The following is a 16610-nucleotide window of genomic DNA, read 5'->3' as shown; positions in this document are numbered from 1 at the left end:
CGCGTGTGACCAGAGTACAGCCTCTGACCCTCCTGTCCTTTATCTCTTTATGTATTTAATGTCTCTCTCCTCTCCCCCGTCTCGCTCTCCCCATCTCTCTCTCTCCCCGTCTCTCTCACTGTCCCTATCTCTCTCTCCCCGTCTCTCTCTCACTCTCCCCGTCTCTCTCACTCTCCCTATCTCTCTCTCCCCGTCTCTCTCTCACTCTCCCCGTCTCTCTCCTCTCCCTGTCTCTCTCTCACTCTCCCCATCTCTCTCGCGCCTCCCGATCTCTCTCTCCCCGTCTCTCTCTCTCTCCTCACCCGTCTCTCCTCTCCCCAATCTCTCTCTCCCTGTCTCTCTCTCCTCCCCATCTCTCTCTCTCCTCTCCCCCGTCTCTCTCTCTCTCCTCACCCCGTCTCTCCTCTCCCCCGTCTCTCTCCTCTCCCCCGTCTCTCCCCCGTAGGTACCCGCCGACGGGGCAAAGTGAGGGACAACGAAACAAGGGGGCAGAAAAGGAGAGTTTGGGGGGGCCAGGGAAAGGGGCCCAGTTCTACATTTCTGTTGCCGGCCCCGATGGCTATGAGCCCCTCTGCTTGCAGGCAGCCCCCCCCCGTGATGCGCCATCGCTGCAGCCGCGCAGTACACTTCACAGCGGCTCATCTGCCGGGTGATTCATGCGCGAGACGTCTCTGCGGCTCAGGACGGTCTCTGGGGGAGTACGGAACGTGACGTCTCTGAGCTGATGTCTCACCAGTAACTCCACATCCACCCAGTCTATAAACAGCCAGAAATACTGGTCCCCCCCCCCCCCAGTAAAAATATCAAAGTTTAAAGATCACAGATAATTCCGGGCTCCCTGACTTCATCTTTTTATTACCCCTCCCCCCCTTCATCTGTTTTACCCCCCCATCTGCAGACAATCCCCACGCAGGTGCTTTCTACCCCTCTGAATGGGGGGGGGGTACCGGCCCCTCAAACCCATCTGCCCCCCAGTGATACTTTGTTTCAGTTACTTCGCATTTCATTGAATTCCAGCCATCTGCTAGATAAACAAACCGAGTCCTTACCTCACCGAACAGAACGCTCTCCTCTGATTGGCCGGCGGAATCTTTGGGTTTTTACTGGGCGTTTACTTTGGGTTAAGAAAAAATACATTTGTCTTCCAGACTGAACTGAACGGCTGCAGACCGATCCCCGACCCGCCAACAAGAGGTTAACCGATAAAAAGACCACGATGCACAAGCTTCTCCTGGAGGAAGGGTCGGCCATGGATAATGTATAGATAAATCAGCGACCGGCCCCTGTATAATGTATAGATAAATCAGTGAGCCGGCCCCCTGTATAATGTATAGATAAATCAGCGACCGGCCCCTGTATGATGTATAGATAAATCAGTGACCGCCCCCCTGTATAATGTATAGATAAATCAGTGACCGGCCCCTGTATAATCTATAGATAAATCAGTGGCGGGCCCCCTGTGTAATGTATAGTTAAATCAGTGACCGGCCCCCTGTATAATGTATAGATAAATCAGTGACCGGCCCCCTGTATAATGTATAGATAAATCAGTGACCGGCCCCCTGTATAATGTATAGATAAATCAGTGACCGGCCCCCTGTATAATGTATAGATAAATCAGTGACCGGCCCCTGTGTAATGTATAGATAAATCAGTAACTGGCCCAGTGGCGGAACTACCGGCGTTGCGACTGCGACCGGGCCCTGGAGTTCTGCCAGTCAGGGGGGCCCAAGGGGTGCTGAGCGGTTGCTGAAAACGACCGCTTGGCAACTCTTGGGCCCCCCTGACTGACAGAAATCCAGGATGCCTCTGCTCTCCGCCGCTGCTGCTGCCGCCGCCTGCCTCAGCGCTGCCCAGAGTGCAGTGTTGGGAGCGTGAGGCGATTGTCTCGGGTGCCGGCGCTTCACGCTGAGGGACGGCATATGACGTTCCCTGGGGTCTCGCGGATCCGTTTCATTGTTTCGTTATTTCGTTCCAGTGGAAAGAAGTCTTCTGCCTGGTGGAAGTGAACCCCGGGGAGGAATAACACCAGATCTGCTAGGAATGGCCAGCGATGTGAAAATAATATATAAAATATTATATAACCTTAAATGGATCCTCCAGCCAGTAATTAAATCAAAGATCCAGGTATAATCATGCATTACTTAATAATAACATACTAAGGACGGTCCTGCAGGGCTGGGGTCTTCCAGAGATGGTTTACGTCACCTGGAGCCGGGGGGCTTCTTCCTGTACCTTACTGAGAACTATTTTTATCAGATTTAATAAAAGCTATGATTGAGAGAAATATTATTTTTTGTTTTTATTTCCTTAAATTTGCCAACCTGCCCCCCCAGTTATGCACATCTGCCCCAGGCTTGCCACTCTGCCCCCAGATATGCCTTATACCCCCCTATATGCCACTCTGCCCCCAGAAATGCCTTATACCCCCCTATATGCCACTCTGCCCCCAGAAATGCCTTATACCCCCCTATATGCCACTCTGCCCCCAGAAATGCCTTATACCCCCCTATATGCCGCTCTGCCCCCAGAAATGCCTTATACCCCCCTATATACCACTCTGCCCCCAGAAATGCCTTATACCCCCCTATATGCCACTCTGCCCCCAGAAATGCCTTATACCCCCCTATATGCCACTCTGCCCCCAGAAATGCCTTATACCCCCCTATATGCCACTCTGCCCCCAGAAATGCCTTATACCCCCCTATATGCCGCTCTGCCCCCAGAAATGCCTTATACCCCCCTATATGCCACTCTGCCCCCAGAAATGCCTTATACCCCCCTATATGCCACTCTGCCCCCAGAAATGCCTTATACCCCCCTATATGCCACTCTGTCCCCAGAAATGCCTTATACCCCCCTATATGCCACTCTGCCCTCAGAAATGCCTTATACCCCCCTATATGCCACTCTGCCCCCAGAAATGCCTTATACCCCCCTATATGCCACTCTGCCCCCAGAAATGCCTTAAACCCCTAATGCGTGAAAATCCACACTCACCGTGACTGAAAGTAAAGACGCGAATCCATTCTATATCATTAGCCGCTATTGGTGCATTCTGTACGAGCGCAGTAGCCAATGGCAGAACAGCCAGGAAATAGATCCTGTTTTGGTACAACTCCCACAATGCTCAGGCATCCTATCGCCAACCAAAGGTTGTAGTTCTTTAAGAACCGGCTATTGACTGCCCCTTGGCATCGGGTACGGGGGTAATATCAGGGCAGCCGAGCAAAATACAGATTTATGTAGCGTGCGCTTATCTACAAACGACACCCAAAACTCCCATCATCCTCAGCCAGCCACCTGAGGATAACATGAAAGCCAAGAGCTGTGTTATTAATTATGCGTTTGCAATTATAACATCACCCCTTTAAAGTTGGTGATTCCACGATTTCACACGTCGCCCTCTTTAACCCTTCATTGAACGGAATCCTTAGCTTTACCCTCAATGTAAAAAAACCTAATCAGTCAATGAAGTGGGCTTTAACCCTTTATACCTATACTGAGGGCTACGTTATTGTAGATGTAATTGGTACATTTAATGTCCGCTGGTATAAGGGCTCCTTGGCGCGTTCTTCGATAAACTCTCCGATATCGCGCTTCTCCGTTATGACATCATTTTCACTCTGATGAAACCGACCGAAACGACTTCTTTGAGCCTCGGCTACCCTCCATGCGCAGACCGAGAACGGAATAAATAAAGTGAACGGCCTCGAAAAACCCGCTAGAACGGGAACCACGAGTCCCATTACTTATTGGACCGAGTGCTGACCCAAGGAATGTCCACGTTTGCCCCAGATACCCCCATGCTATATTCACCCCCTCCCTTCTGCCACCGCAGCCCCCCTCCCCCGTCTACCAAACAGAGAAGAAGGCGACGAAGCCCCCGAGATTTCCTCCATGTTCTTCTATAAAGCGGTGGCGTCCGAGGTCCTCGAGGACGGAGTTCTCGGATGAAATGATGTTTTGGGAAATACACTTTAATATTTCGGCCGCTCCTCGTCCTACCCGGCTGTTTATTAACAAGCGATTGTTCGCCGCCGCCTGTCTTTTTTTATCAATGGAGACAAAATTGATTGACAGTTGAAGGCAAGGCTCTAAAACCCGACTCATGACTGCTTAAACCCAGAGCAGGGGGCAAACAAACAACGAAAAACAAATACCCCACCCCAAAAACCCATGTGAAATAAAGACAATAGACGCCATTGTGTGGGACGGGGCATTCGGCCGCAGCTTTTATTGAACATACAGTAACCATTCCAGGCCGGCGGAAACAAAACACAGACACATCCGAAAAACAACCTGCCGGCTGCGGAGCGCTCGGCCCGACAGGCAGTTAAATGACCACCGATTTTACCAAGAGCCCCAGCCCTGCGGGGGCCATGAGACTCCCCAAGCCCGATACGGGCAAACGATCCTGAAAATCCCACGCTGGCCGGGGGACCCAGACCGCAGCTGTGACAATGAAGATAATGAACACAGCACGAAAAGAACAACGCAGCACAAACATAATAAATTCACAGATATTACAGCCTACAAGAAAGGCGGGAAACGTCTGGAAGCTGCTGCAGGAAAGGAGGTAAAAGTCGCCTCAGATAAACCCTCAGAGCTGCAACATTGTAACCGCTCCACACCAATGGAGAGGGGGCTTCCTGCAGCCACCGCGCATGGGCCAGCAGTCATGATCCCCCCCTTCCTATAGGTCCAGGCGGCCCCCTCTACCGAAGCCGGTCAGGGTTGTTTACGGCCAGAAGAATAAATGAATTTATAAATCAGAGCGTTGATGAGATGACTTCACTCTGCGTAATAATCCACCAACGCGGCCACACTTCTCATCACGAAAGGCCGAGTTGGCCTCTTATAATGTATCGTTAATTGAGAATACAGGGTTCATGGATTTAATCATGCATTATGCAGGGCTATCTTGGTCCTTCTGGCTGGACGAAGTCCGTGGAGGCGGCATTGATAAGAACCGCTGTACATCACTACATGGATGGCTCCAAAAGCCCCGCATGCCTCAAAAAACGCGAGACATCATTTCTGCGGAGTAAACAAATGCGACAGAGGCAACAGGCGCATGAAACAGGCGCGGAAACTGAATACTACTGGGATACCTACAGAAATTATCCAGAAAGAATCGCAGTAGTATACAGCCTCCTGCTCCTAGCAGCTGCTGCCTTTGTGATGTCACAATACACAGGTGACATCACAGTAGTTGATGATGTCACGGAGGCTATCCGGGCCCTGACATTCCGGCAGTAGCTCAGTGTAGAAGTGAAGGAGCAACGATGGCTTCAAAGCAGATAAATCGCATCCAACTTCTGATGATTCTGATCCTCACCGCCCTGCATCCATCTGACTCAAACAATAAGTACACCCATCACTCCCATCCACCACCGCCCTGCCACATCACTGCCACTAAACCATCCTTCTATTGTGTGTAGTGCAGACAGGTGCCTGACGGGAGAATCGCCCTGTAACCCCCCGAGCCCCACTGGTTTTAACCCTTTTTAATTTGAATGACAGGATCCGGTCTTGAATTTAATTCAGAATTTGAGTTAATTTCACCCAAATAGATAACATTTTCATTATCATCCGAGTCACCTAATGACCTCACTAATCCCTCCATGTATGATGTAAGAGTGTTTATTTTGGGATTCTCATTTTTTTGGTTGTTTCTAAATGATCGTTACATGCACGCTTTCAGAAGCCCTGCATGTCCTGAAAAACCTAATATAACATTTGTGGGGAAAATAAATGGGAGACGGGGAAGATCCGGCTGAAAAATACATCGCAAACGGCTCAAAACCCTAAAGGGTAAAAAAGGATAAAATTGCTTTCACCCCTAAAGGGTTAATACAGTAGATATAGGCCCGCACAGGCTGTAATTTTTTTAATATAACAGTGAATACCTATTATATATATTAGTATTAATATTATTATTATATTATTATTATTATATATATTATTATTATTACTATTATTAGTATTAGTATTCCAGTAGTATACAGCCTCCTGCTCCTTCCACCTGCTGCCTTTGTGATGTCACAATACACAAGTGACATCACAATAGGTGATGATGTCACGGAGGCTGTAAAGGGCCCTGACATTCCGGCAGTAGTTCAGTGTAGAAGTGAAGGAGCAACGATGGCTTCAAAGCAGATAAATCGCATCCAACTTCTAATGATTCTGATCCTCACCGCCCTGCATCCATCTGACTCAAACAGTAAGTACACCCATCACTCCCATCCATCACCGCCCTGCTACTAAACCATCCTTTTACTGTGTGTAGTGCAGACAGGTGCCTGATGGGAGTATCGCCCTGTAACCCCCCGAGCCCCATACTGGTTTTAACCCTTTGTCTTCTGTCGTTTTCTGTCGTTGTCTTACATAACAGTCTCTGTGCGACGCGGTTTGTTGATTTTTGCCCCTTTTTGTCACTCTCTTTCAGGCTGCGGCAGACGCCCGCTTATGTCAGAATATGGCAGCTCGCGGATCGTTGGAGGAGTTGATGCGCAGCCTGGTGCTTGGCCATGGCTGGTCAGCATCCAAGTGCCTTCCGGAGGCGGACATCGCCACTCCTGCGGAGGGACTTTAATCGATGAGCAGTGGGTCCTAACAGCGGCTCACTGCTTCAAGACCATGAAGAGGTAAGGATGGGGGGGGGTAAGAATGCTGGCTGTGCATAATGGGATTGTGAGGGGCAGAAATGTTACCATTCGCTTTACCCTCACTATTATAACCTGACAAAGCCATCACGCGTTACATTGTAATCCTCTGCCTGGTTAACGTTACATCTCCTGTTTGTGAATCGATTTCACATCTTTGCCCCGGAATTCCTCTTGATTAATAGAGCTCAGAGTGTCTATGATAAGAATGATAATGTATGGATTCCCGCTAACGTCTGTCTGTCTGTCTGTATTTATCTAACGTCCGTCTGTCTGTCATCATCCAGGCTCGTTTCCAAATGGCAAATCGTACTTGGAGGATTCCAACTGTCGGATCCATCGCAAAGTGACGTCCAGATCAGATCCATCGACTCGTACGTTCAGCACGAGCATTACAATTCCCGGACTGAGCGGAACGACGTGGCGCTGATCAAACTCAACCAGGCCGTGAGATTCACCGACTTCGTGCAGCCGGCCTGCCTGCCGAGCGCCACCACGGACATTCACGCCATGGATCACTGCTACATCAGCGGCTGGGGCGTCACTAAAGATAAAAGTGAGTAACTGAGACCCCCGGACACCCCGGGAATGGTAGTTTAACCCCTTACAGACTGATACGCATCACAGACATCTTCCTGGTGTGTTCCGGAATGTCCGTAATGGGACTTTGGAACCTTCTGTGCCGACTACTTCAATCTGACGGCAAGGACCGGCATTACTCAGCTTTATTTGGGCCAAAACCAAGTCTGCCCCTGATAAATCTATGACTGGGTTTGAGATTAGGGGCAATAACCTTTATTTACCCCTAGATGGTCTGATATTTCAGTATCGGCAGAGGAAACTGTGTCACTGCTTCTCTCCCACGTCCCGAAATTCTGTGTCTTTCACAGGGGAGAATCCTCCTCTCGGGTTATAAACGGGAATAATTTTTTCGGAAGGGGGTCGTTGCGCGTCTAGCCAAACGGATGTAAACCCAAACACACCGACCTCACCAAAACTCACCCCACTAACTGCTCCCAATCACACCCGCCACACTCAGCCGCACACACACCACTCTTACATGGACTCCATGATTAGTTTATTTAAGTCACTTCTATCCATAGCTGGCGTCCGGCAGCCGGTGATATTAATTCATTTAATCTTTGATGTCTCGACAGCCATCCAAACGGCCGACATCCTCCAAGAGGCCAAAGTCAACCAGATTCCTCTGGAGAAGTGCAACGGCTCGGCGTGGTATAACGGAGAAGTCCACGACTACAATCTCTGTGCCGGCTACGAGGAGGGAGGCATCGATAGCTGCCAGGTAAGAAAACAAATCTCTATTTCTGAGGGGGTTTATAAAACCAAATCTGTCTGCTGGAGATGGTATTTTACGCAAATCTTCTCCCCGGGAACATGCGCCGCTAGGACAATAGTAGAAACTGTTTGTGGCACCAAGACGAGGAAGACCATATGTCTGGGAACGAAGACGGGTTAACCCTGTCACATGACTCCGACAAAGAGATACGGGGAGGTTTATGACCATACCCCGGGATATCGGAGCGCGCTTACACCGACTGGATACAAATATTTGGGGATTTTTTGGATATAATAGAAAAAATAGATAAAAACAGACAATCTGGGCCACCATGTCAGGTTCTGGGGATTATTCTGGGATTTAGGCCACCGTGTCACAGAACGGTCATTATATCCACACATCGGGGGGCTGCGGCTCCGCTTTTAGAAACTCCCCGGCCAACTCGCTCTTAAGTGAATAAAGCGCAGAGCTTTTACTGGGGATGCGCAGCTGAGGCTGCAGTTTGTTACAAACCAAGGAGAATCGTCATTAACGTTCCTCTATACTTTACTCCTGTAGGGAGACAGCGGAGGGCCATTTATGTGCAGGGACCCGGACAGCTCCACGTATAACGTCATCGGAGTGACAAGCTGGGGTGAGGGATGCGGCAAATCAAAAAAGCCAGGAGTGTATTCCAACACTCAATACTATCGTGAGTGGATCCTCAAAACAATGGGAACCCCATCTCCTGCGCTCAAAGAAGCCGCTGACACCCCAAGCTTGAGTGGTACGAGCAAAGTTACAAGACCACCGTTCCGGCAGTCAACTCCACTGCGCCCAAAAACAGAGCCAGCAACCACGCGACCTGCGCGACCAACACCAACCGTGCGACCCGCACGACCAACACCAACCATGCGACCCGCACGACCAACACCAACCATGCGACCCGCACCACCAACACCAACCGTGCGACCTGCACGGCAGACACAGCCTGCGCAACAGGCGGCATGGACAATGCCCGCGCTGCGTAAGCCGCGGACGCGGCCTGCGCAACGGGCGACATGGACAATGCCTGCGCAGAGAACACCTGGCACGCAGCCTGCGCAACGGAAACCGCGGACGCGGCCGGCGCAACGGGCGACATGGACAATGCCTGCGCAGAGAACACCTGGCACGCAGCCTGCGCAACGGAAACCGCGGACGCGGCCGGCGCAGCGTGCGATTCCAATGCAGCGTGAGAAACGTGCGAGTGAGACGGAGCCCGCACGTCCTGCAAAGACGGCCGCGCCATGTAATACCATCGACAAACTGAAACAGATGTTCATAACCATGACATCTAACGGGCGGCGGACCAAAAAAGCTTTGCAGAAGATTCTCATGGCTGCTACAGAACAATCAGCTCGATAAGAGACTGCAATCAGACTGTTACAGACAGAGACTGTTCTTAGAAAGCTATTGGAATAGCTATTAAGATAGACGTTAAGTTAGTTGTTAAGTTAGTTGTTAAGTTAAGCGTTAAGTTAGTTGTTAAGAAATAAATGATAAGTTAGGGGTTAGGGCAATTCCTCTGTGGTCAGTTTGGTCATTCATGGGGGGGGCAAATGGTATCAAAAAACAAAACAGAAACGGTAAATGCAGGGAATAAGTGCCTTTTTCCGGTGCTGCAGATTCTATGGGCAGTCACATGTGTCTGAGAGTAGGAGGTGTTGGCGAGTCCCGCAGATTTGGAGTAAAGAGGCTGAACGCGGGCATTTAAAGTCCGCTAATTACACAAATGGCTTCGGGGGTCGTAGAAGCCTTTTATGAGATTTAACATGTTGACCTTAAATGACCCGACTAGGAAATAAGTGGTTTTTAAGCATGTTGCTTAAATAGCTTTAATTAAGTTTTTTTTTTTTTTAAATAGCTGATGTCCCCATCATTAAAATGTAGATGTAAACCTGCAATCCACCGTTGCACTGATCGCTACCCGGTGACGGTGAGCAGCGACGCACCATTTATATATAGGTGCCCCTTCTGTAAAGGCATTGAAGTCTCTATATGGGTTTAGCAATCAATGCCCACCGGCTCGTTGGCTTTAAGCGCCTAACATTGGTGCTGTTGCTGATCGATCGATCGCCGCCGGCGCGCGCTTAGAATAATGAGTTCAGGTCTTTCACTAAAATACATCCGGGGCGACTCCGTCGCTGAGCCCCTGAGATCCTTACGCATCGCCAAGGCTTTTGCCAAAAACATTCAAGAGTTCCCCAAGCTGCAAAAAGTTTGGTAATTCTGGGTTCAGCTCCTGATCCCAGCTTCCAAAACATCTGTTCTATCACAGAAGAGTTGATGCAAGAGAGCTAGGAATATAGGTGGGGCCGCCTCCCAGCAGAAGTGGTAGAGGGTAATACAGTGAGGGTATTAAACATGCATTGGATAGAAAATTAAATAAATAACATTAACTGAAAAGATGTTACTGCATAACTCTCATTACAATATACTGAGCCAGACATTGACAGTAGCGCAGCATAACCCCTATAATTATACGGTTAGCCAGACTTTGATGTGGTACGCCTCTGCCCTAAAACAGCTTCCACATGCCACCACTGCCCCCAAAAACAGCCCCCTGTGCCACCACTGCCCCCAAAAACAGCCCCCTGTGCCACAGCTGCCCCAAAAACAGCCCCCTGTGCCACAGCATTGGGAGGATATAGAGAGCCGCCGTTCAACTCCCCCGTACCGGCCGACATCAGCAGCAAATCTAAGCTTGAAGACCCTTCAGGAAATTCCATCAGTCTTGGAGAGCGCAGAGGAGACGTCCTCTTCATCTTCATCGTCCTCTTCCTCGTCATCGAGCAGCCAGACTCTTTCTGGCTTTTCCTTTGTGACCGGACGGCCTGAAGGATGGACTGAGCCCCGGCCGAGTGAATCAAAAGTGCTTCCAAATAACATCAGAAACCCAGAATAAATTCCAGACACCTACATTTTTTTGTTATTGTTTCCTTCATGTAACTACACATAACTCTACATACCGTATATATGACCTCACAAGACAGCTTCTGCTTCCATGACATCATGAGCAGATAATACATTGTGATTTATGGAGACAGGAATAGCCCACATAAAAATTAATTTTAAGTAACGGCGCCGTTAAATCTCTGTTTAGTTTTAGGTTTTATTGTATTTTCAGATATTTAGTTAAATAGAATCCATCACTTTTCCAAAATTCGACACATTCCGGTCAATTCCCTGATGAACCCGGGTAACGGCGATCACTGATTTATGTGTACAGTCTAGCAGCGTCCGCCTTAACTTCCGGTTCGCGGATCCAGTCAGCCGTTATTATTTTTTTTAAATGAAAAAGCGTACATATTGGGTTAAACTATAAATTAAAGAATCGAATGCTGTTTTAAGGCTCTAAAGCACAAGAATAAACGTTTTCTATAAACAGAAATAGTATTTTTACGTACAATATTTTTTTTCAATTTCTTTGTTTTTCTTCCAAAAACTCGATCAGACCAATCCAAACCACCGCGATCACAAGCGCTGCACTCGGCGTCCCATTACTCTGGCCTGGCGGCTTGTAGCTGGAGGGAACGCGATCATGTACTCGGCAGGCGATTTCACTAGGCTGAGATCACGTGACCTCAACCCGAGCCGTGATTGTAGCCTGTGATTGGCTGTTGGTTCGCGAGCGGGCGGAGGATTGTGGGAAGATGGAGGGCAGCGTGGGGAGGCTGGAGGAGCAAGCTCTGCGGCGAAAAGAGAGACTCAAGGAGCTGAGGAAGAAGCGGGTGAGCTGGGGCGCGATGGCGGCGGGGACGGGGGCTCCTCAGAGCTGCGATGTGTGGCAGGACAGGCCCCCGTGGATCCAACGTACGGCCCAGACGTATGTGGAGTCCCTACACGGCCTAATAGGGGCCGCTTAGTGTATATTATTCTCTGTAATACCTCAGAAAGGGGTAAAATGTTCTGTCTGTCACCCCTCGGGGCATAGAGACAGGATACCTGCAAAGTGCCCTTGTTTGGCATGGCCAGTCCCTCCATGCCTGACAGGTGTCCTCTCTCCTCCCCTGATGCCCCTCTTTTCTAGGAGTCAGAATGTTTGCTGGGTATGAGGGGATCGCAGGGATCTACAGCCCTAAAAGCCCCGGTAATGTGTATAGAAACAGCAGGCAGAATAAAGTGACAGGCGGAGAAACTCCGGGGCAGATCAGCCCTTTAGCTTTATATTGATGCATATACACGGGGCCGGTGAGAATAGTCTGCGGATGGACGGATTTACCCCACATGCCCCCTGCTTACGGCAGTGCAGCTCTGCCCGTGGGGGTCTCTGCTGTAAGGAGGTAGAATGAGGTTCAGCGGGTTGGGCTTTTCCAAGCATCTCGAATGAACGCGATCCGGGGGGCTCCAGAATCTTTGCAGAGACCTCCACACATCTTCCTTTGCAGCGGTCTGGATTAGATTGTAAGCTCCCGGGAGCCGGGCCCTCGTGTCCTTTTGAGCTCCTTTGTTATTGTCTGTGATTTTAAATTATTTTATTGGCTGTCGTAACAGCGCTACGGAATCTGCTGGCGCTATATGAGTAAATGCCACGTCCATAAGTGGTACATTCCAGGGCTTTAATAACCTCATGGTGGAGAATGTCCGGATGGGACCGCGGCGCCTTTCATCGTAATAACTTGTCTCTTGTTTGCTGTGTCCGCAGGGGCCGCGTTCAGACCTCGTGCATCGCATGTCAGATTTTAATCACATTCTCTGCATTTATAGCGTTTTTTATTCTAATGAGTAGTTTTCTGTAGCAGACGCTACCCGGCATTCCATATAATTACTGAGCTTAACACCAACTAAATAGCAACCCAGAACCCGCCTGCAGATCGGCCCCTATCCGGCCCCTATCTAGTCGCCCGTTTCTCCTGCTGTAACGACTCAAACCTTAATCAGTCGTTGGTCTCGTCTTAGGTTCAGGAGCCGTTTGTCTATCCCATGCATGTTAAATCCCCTCACTGTATTACCCTCTACCACCTCTGCTGGGAGGCTGCCCCACTTATCTACCACCCTCTCAGTAAAGTAAAACTTCCGTCCATCCCATCTCAGTCTCTGACTCTCTAGTGTTAGATTCCGCTCTCTTGTTGTAATTTTTCTCCTGTCCTTTATCCCTTCATGGATTTAAATGTTTCTCTCCTGCCCCCCTCTCTCTCTTCTCTCCTCCGTCTCGCTCCTCTCCTCTCCCCGTGCCGGACATATTGCGGCCCCTCAGTCTCTCCTGATCATTTTATCCCGCAGGCTGCTCCTTGTTTTAGTCGCCTCGTTGATCTCTTCCGAATATTTTACTGTTTTAACCTCTTCTGTTGCCTGGGGCTCCGGTGAGTATTTTCTCTGGTTATGCGCATGGTCGTTGCGATACTGGCGGCGGTTCCTCTGCGTTTTGGGAAGTAACCTTAAAATCTATTCACAGGAAACATAAAAGCCCGGCCCGGTGTATAGGGAGTTATCTGCGTTCTGATTGGTGGAGGATTCCCTCTGATATAATAATGTTTCCGGTTACATAGTACACGCACGATACACGGATCCCCCTCGTAGCGCTTTGTGAGTCCAGTGACGTCCGGAGGGCCGGGTGTGGACTGCTGTGCTTTCTTCTTTTTATGACACGCGGCTGGATTGAGAGCAGTCGCCTGCCGTCACATTAATGCCTCCGATCGGTGATAGAAATCCGGCCCCTGCGTCTGTAGGCATTCCGCTGCACAATGTATAGAGCAAAACACCTGCTTAGCTTGCCCTCGGCGCGATCATTTCCAGCAGCTCCGGCCCACCTGCGGCCCGCCGTCACGCGCTGGGGATGGGAAGCGAGATCTCAGCGCTTTCTTATTCATTTATCACACGGCTTTCTGTGTTCTATTTTCTTTCTCCACCTGCGCAGCCTAATTTATGAAATAACCCCCCCACGCCCCCCCCCGACAGGGGCCACATCTGCTGCCTGTCTCCGGGGAGCAGTTTTTTGAGGAGTCTGCAGGTCTCTTCCGCTTCTTTAATCTGACTCCTCCCTCCTGCATACAGATGCCCCCCCTCGGGGTATCTGGGGTCGGAGAGGCAGTTATATTTGGCCCCGGGGGAAGGAAGCGCGAGGATCTGCGGATCGTGATAAGCGTCGCTGTGTCGCTGCTCTCTCTGTGACGTGTTTCTGGATCACGAGCCGCACGCCGGGGAGAAGCTTCAGCTCTGTCTCACACGGGGCTGTCTGCTGCAGCTTTCTTCCCGCTTGTGTCTCGTTGGTTTTGGTGTCCGGGGCTGCAGGATCGCGAAGGATCCAAACCCTGCTTTTCCACAGATAGCAGAGCAGTTAAATTGCCATAAATCTAAAAGGCGGGCAGTTACACGTCCTATGAGGGTGCCTGTCCTTGGGGGCCAGGTCCAGGCCCCGGCATGGCTTATTCCAGAAGTCTTATATGTGAGTGCGTAACACCCCCTATCCCCCCCCCCCCGGAGTGCAGGTATACGTGCCGCTCGTGATTACCGAATTAACCCCGGCTGCCATCTCGGCCTGAGCGGGGGGGCGGGGGATGCACCGTCTGGCATCTCGGCCTAAGCGGGGGGGGGGCCCCGTTTTGTTCTGTATTTACTTGGTTTGTTTATGTGTTGCAGGTCAGAGATGACGGCGAGACGGAGAACCCGGAGCTTCCCGAAGAGGACAAAGAAAAACACAGGTATGAACGACGAGCCCTTCCTTCGTTCTCCGTTCGTCTCGTACGCCATATCTTTGCAATGATTTTTTCTCCCCGTAATTAACCCTTCTTACAGTAACACGAGGCTGATCGGGGTTAATAACTAACTCTTATTTTATTGCCGATTGATTTATTTCTGACATGCGACGATGTCCGTGGCCGCTCCCGGGAGGTGAGTGTTTACTCAGCCCTTCGGTAAATAACGCAGACTGACGAGCGTGGCCTTTGGAAATGTCAGGGTGATGGAGGGGTGCGAGCGTGGGACGGGCGGCTCGGCTCTCGCCCTCCCAGGCCGGTGTCTGCCCCTCGTTCCCAGCCCGGTGTGGTGAACGGCTTGTGCCGGACCCCTGTCTGCTGTGGCGATGTAATTCTGCCCCTCGCACACTCTGTGCGCCGCGTGTCTGGGGGGATTATTGCCTTTTCTGCTTCATTTACATTAAAGTTCAGAATGAGTTAAGATCTGGTATTCTAGAACGTCCGTCCGTCCGTCCGTCCGTCCGTCCGTTCTCTGTGAATAGAAAGTTACATTAAACTTCGTTCAGCTCTTCCTCTGCGGACCTGGTTGGGATATTGCGTGTTTTTTGCGTGTTGGGCGTCCGTGTTCACGATCGTGAATTCTGCGCCTCTCGTGTTTTGTCAGGGAACTGAAGTTGAGGAATTACACGCCTGAGGATGACGTCCTCCGGGAGAGACAGGTGCCGCAGGCCAAGCCGATCTCCGGTGAGTTAAACTCGGAAGAGTTATACTTTACCCCGTATTTACTGTCAAAAAGCTCGGAATGTTTTGCATGCGATTGGATTAAGAATTCCTCTGTCCGGCTGAGGGTCGTGGCTCTGGGTCGTGGCGAGCGGCCAATCGCGTCTCCCGATCGTTCGTGATGTAATCGGCGGGCAGTAACCGCGCAGGCTGGTGGTGATCTTGTCTCGTTCTGCCCTCTAGTGGAAGAGAAGGTGAAAGAACAGCTTGAAGCAGCGAAGCCGGAGCCGATCATCGAGGAGGTGGTGAGTGTCCGGGGCGGGGGGGCTCAGTCATTTAGTCGATGCGCCTTTTTCCTGGTGCTTGTGAACTCGCCGCGCCTCTTCGTTTAAAGCTTAATCGCGTTAGAATGCGATATATGAGAGAGCGGCAGTTTGTAGAAGGTCCTCGGGCCTCGTCGCTGCGGGAAGCTTTGCGAGCGCGCGGGGAATGTGACCCCCGACGTGCCTTCTTTAGCTCTTCTGTTACAGCATCGTTAGGGTTAACCTGATGCAGGAACTGCTGTATTTTTACGCTTGGTTTCTGTTGCAGGATTTGGCTAATCTCGCCCCGAGGAAGCCCGACTGGTGAGTGCGACGCGCTGATGGACCCCAAACATCTGAACCATCGTGTGCTTTATATGGAGAATTTACTATATTAATCCCCCCCCCCAACATTTATTCCCAGGGATCTGAAGAGAGATGTAGCCAAGAAGCTGGAGAAGTTGGAAAAGAGGACGCAGAGAGCGATCGCGGAGCTAATCCGTGAGTGGATGATAAGTACAGGCATCCGCGCACGCACTAGAGCTTATTCACTAAGGGGAGAACTCCCCGATTCACTGCGCATTGTGAAGGGGCTGGAGCTAGCCCTGTATAGTGTATAGGTAAATCAGAGCCGTGCCTGTATAGTGTATAGATAAATCAGTGACCGGCGCCTGTATAATGTATAGATAAATCGGGAGCTCTTGCAGTAAAGCCCTGTAACTTTGTGCTCCGCAGGCGAGAGGTTAAAGGGTCAGGAGGAGAATCTGGCGACGGCCGTTGAATCCGCGAAGCAGGAAGATGAGGATTCGGACTGATGCCGCTCGCTGGACGGTACAGACGGGCGCTGGGAGACCCCCAACCTGTGCCGTTTAGGAGGGGCGGGAGGTACTTCTATCTGCATCCCAATAACCCCCCCCCGGACTGTTTCTAAAGACAATAAATCTATTTTTTTAAACATTTTTGGATC

General features: G+C 50.4%; 2 protein-coding genes across 2 annotated transcripts; both read left to right on the top strand.

The window, feature by feature from the left end:
- The first annotated feature begins 6147 nt into the window (after window positions 1-6147).
- On the top strand, window positions 6148-10824 carry LOC128496836 (acrosin-like). Its single transcript, XM_053466644.1, has 6 exons — window positions 6148-6226; window positions 6452-6650; window positions 6956-7224; window positions 7826-7971; window positions 8524-8731; window positions 10622-10824. Exons 1-6 carry the CDS (start codon window positions 6148-6150, stop codon window positions 10822-10824), a joined length of 1104 nt encoding a protein of 367 aa, XP_053322619.1.
- Window positions 10825-11584: 760 nt separating this feature from the next.
- CCDC12 (coiled-coil domain containing 12) lies at window positions 11585-16600 on the top strand. Its single transcript, XM_053466953.1, has 7 exons — window positions 11585-11717; window positions 14566-14627; window positions 15286-15365; window positions 15585-15646; window positions 15933-15967; window positions 16068-16144; window positions 16379-16600. Exons 1-7 carry the CDS (start codon window positions 11640-11642, stop codon window positions 16456-16458), a joined length of 474 nt encoding a protein of 157 aa, XP_053322928.1. The 5' UTR covers window positions 11585-11639; the 3' UTR covers window positions 16459-16600.
- The last annotated feature ends 10 nt before the right edge of the window (window positions 16601-16610 follow it).

The sequence above is a fragment of the Spea bombifrons genome, chromosome 5 (assembly GCF_027358695.1).
Source record: "Spea bombifrons isolate aSpeBom1 chromosome 5, aSpeBom1.2.pri, whole genome shotgun sequence".
In the NCBI taxonomy this organism is placed as follows: domain Eukaryota; kingdom Metazoa; phylum Chordata; class Amphibia; order Anura; family Pelobatidae; genus Spea; species Spea bombifrons.
Note: the sequence above shows the minus strand (reverse complement) of the source record. Positions and strands in the feature narration are given on the sequence as shown.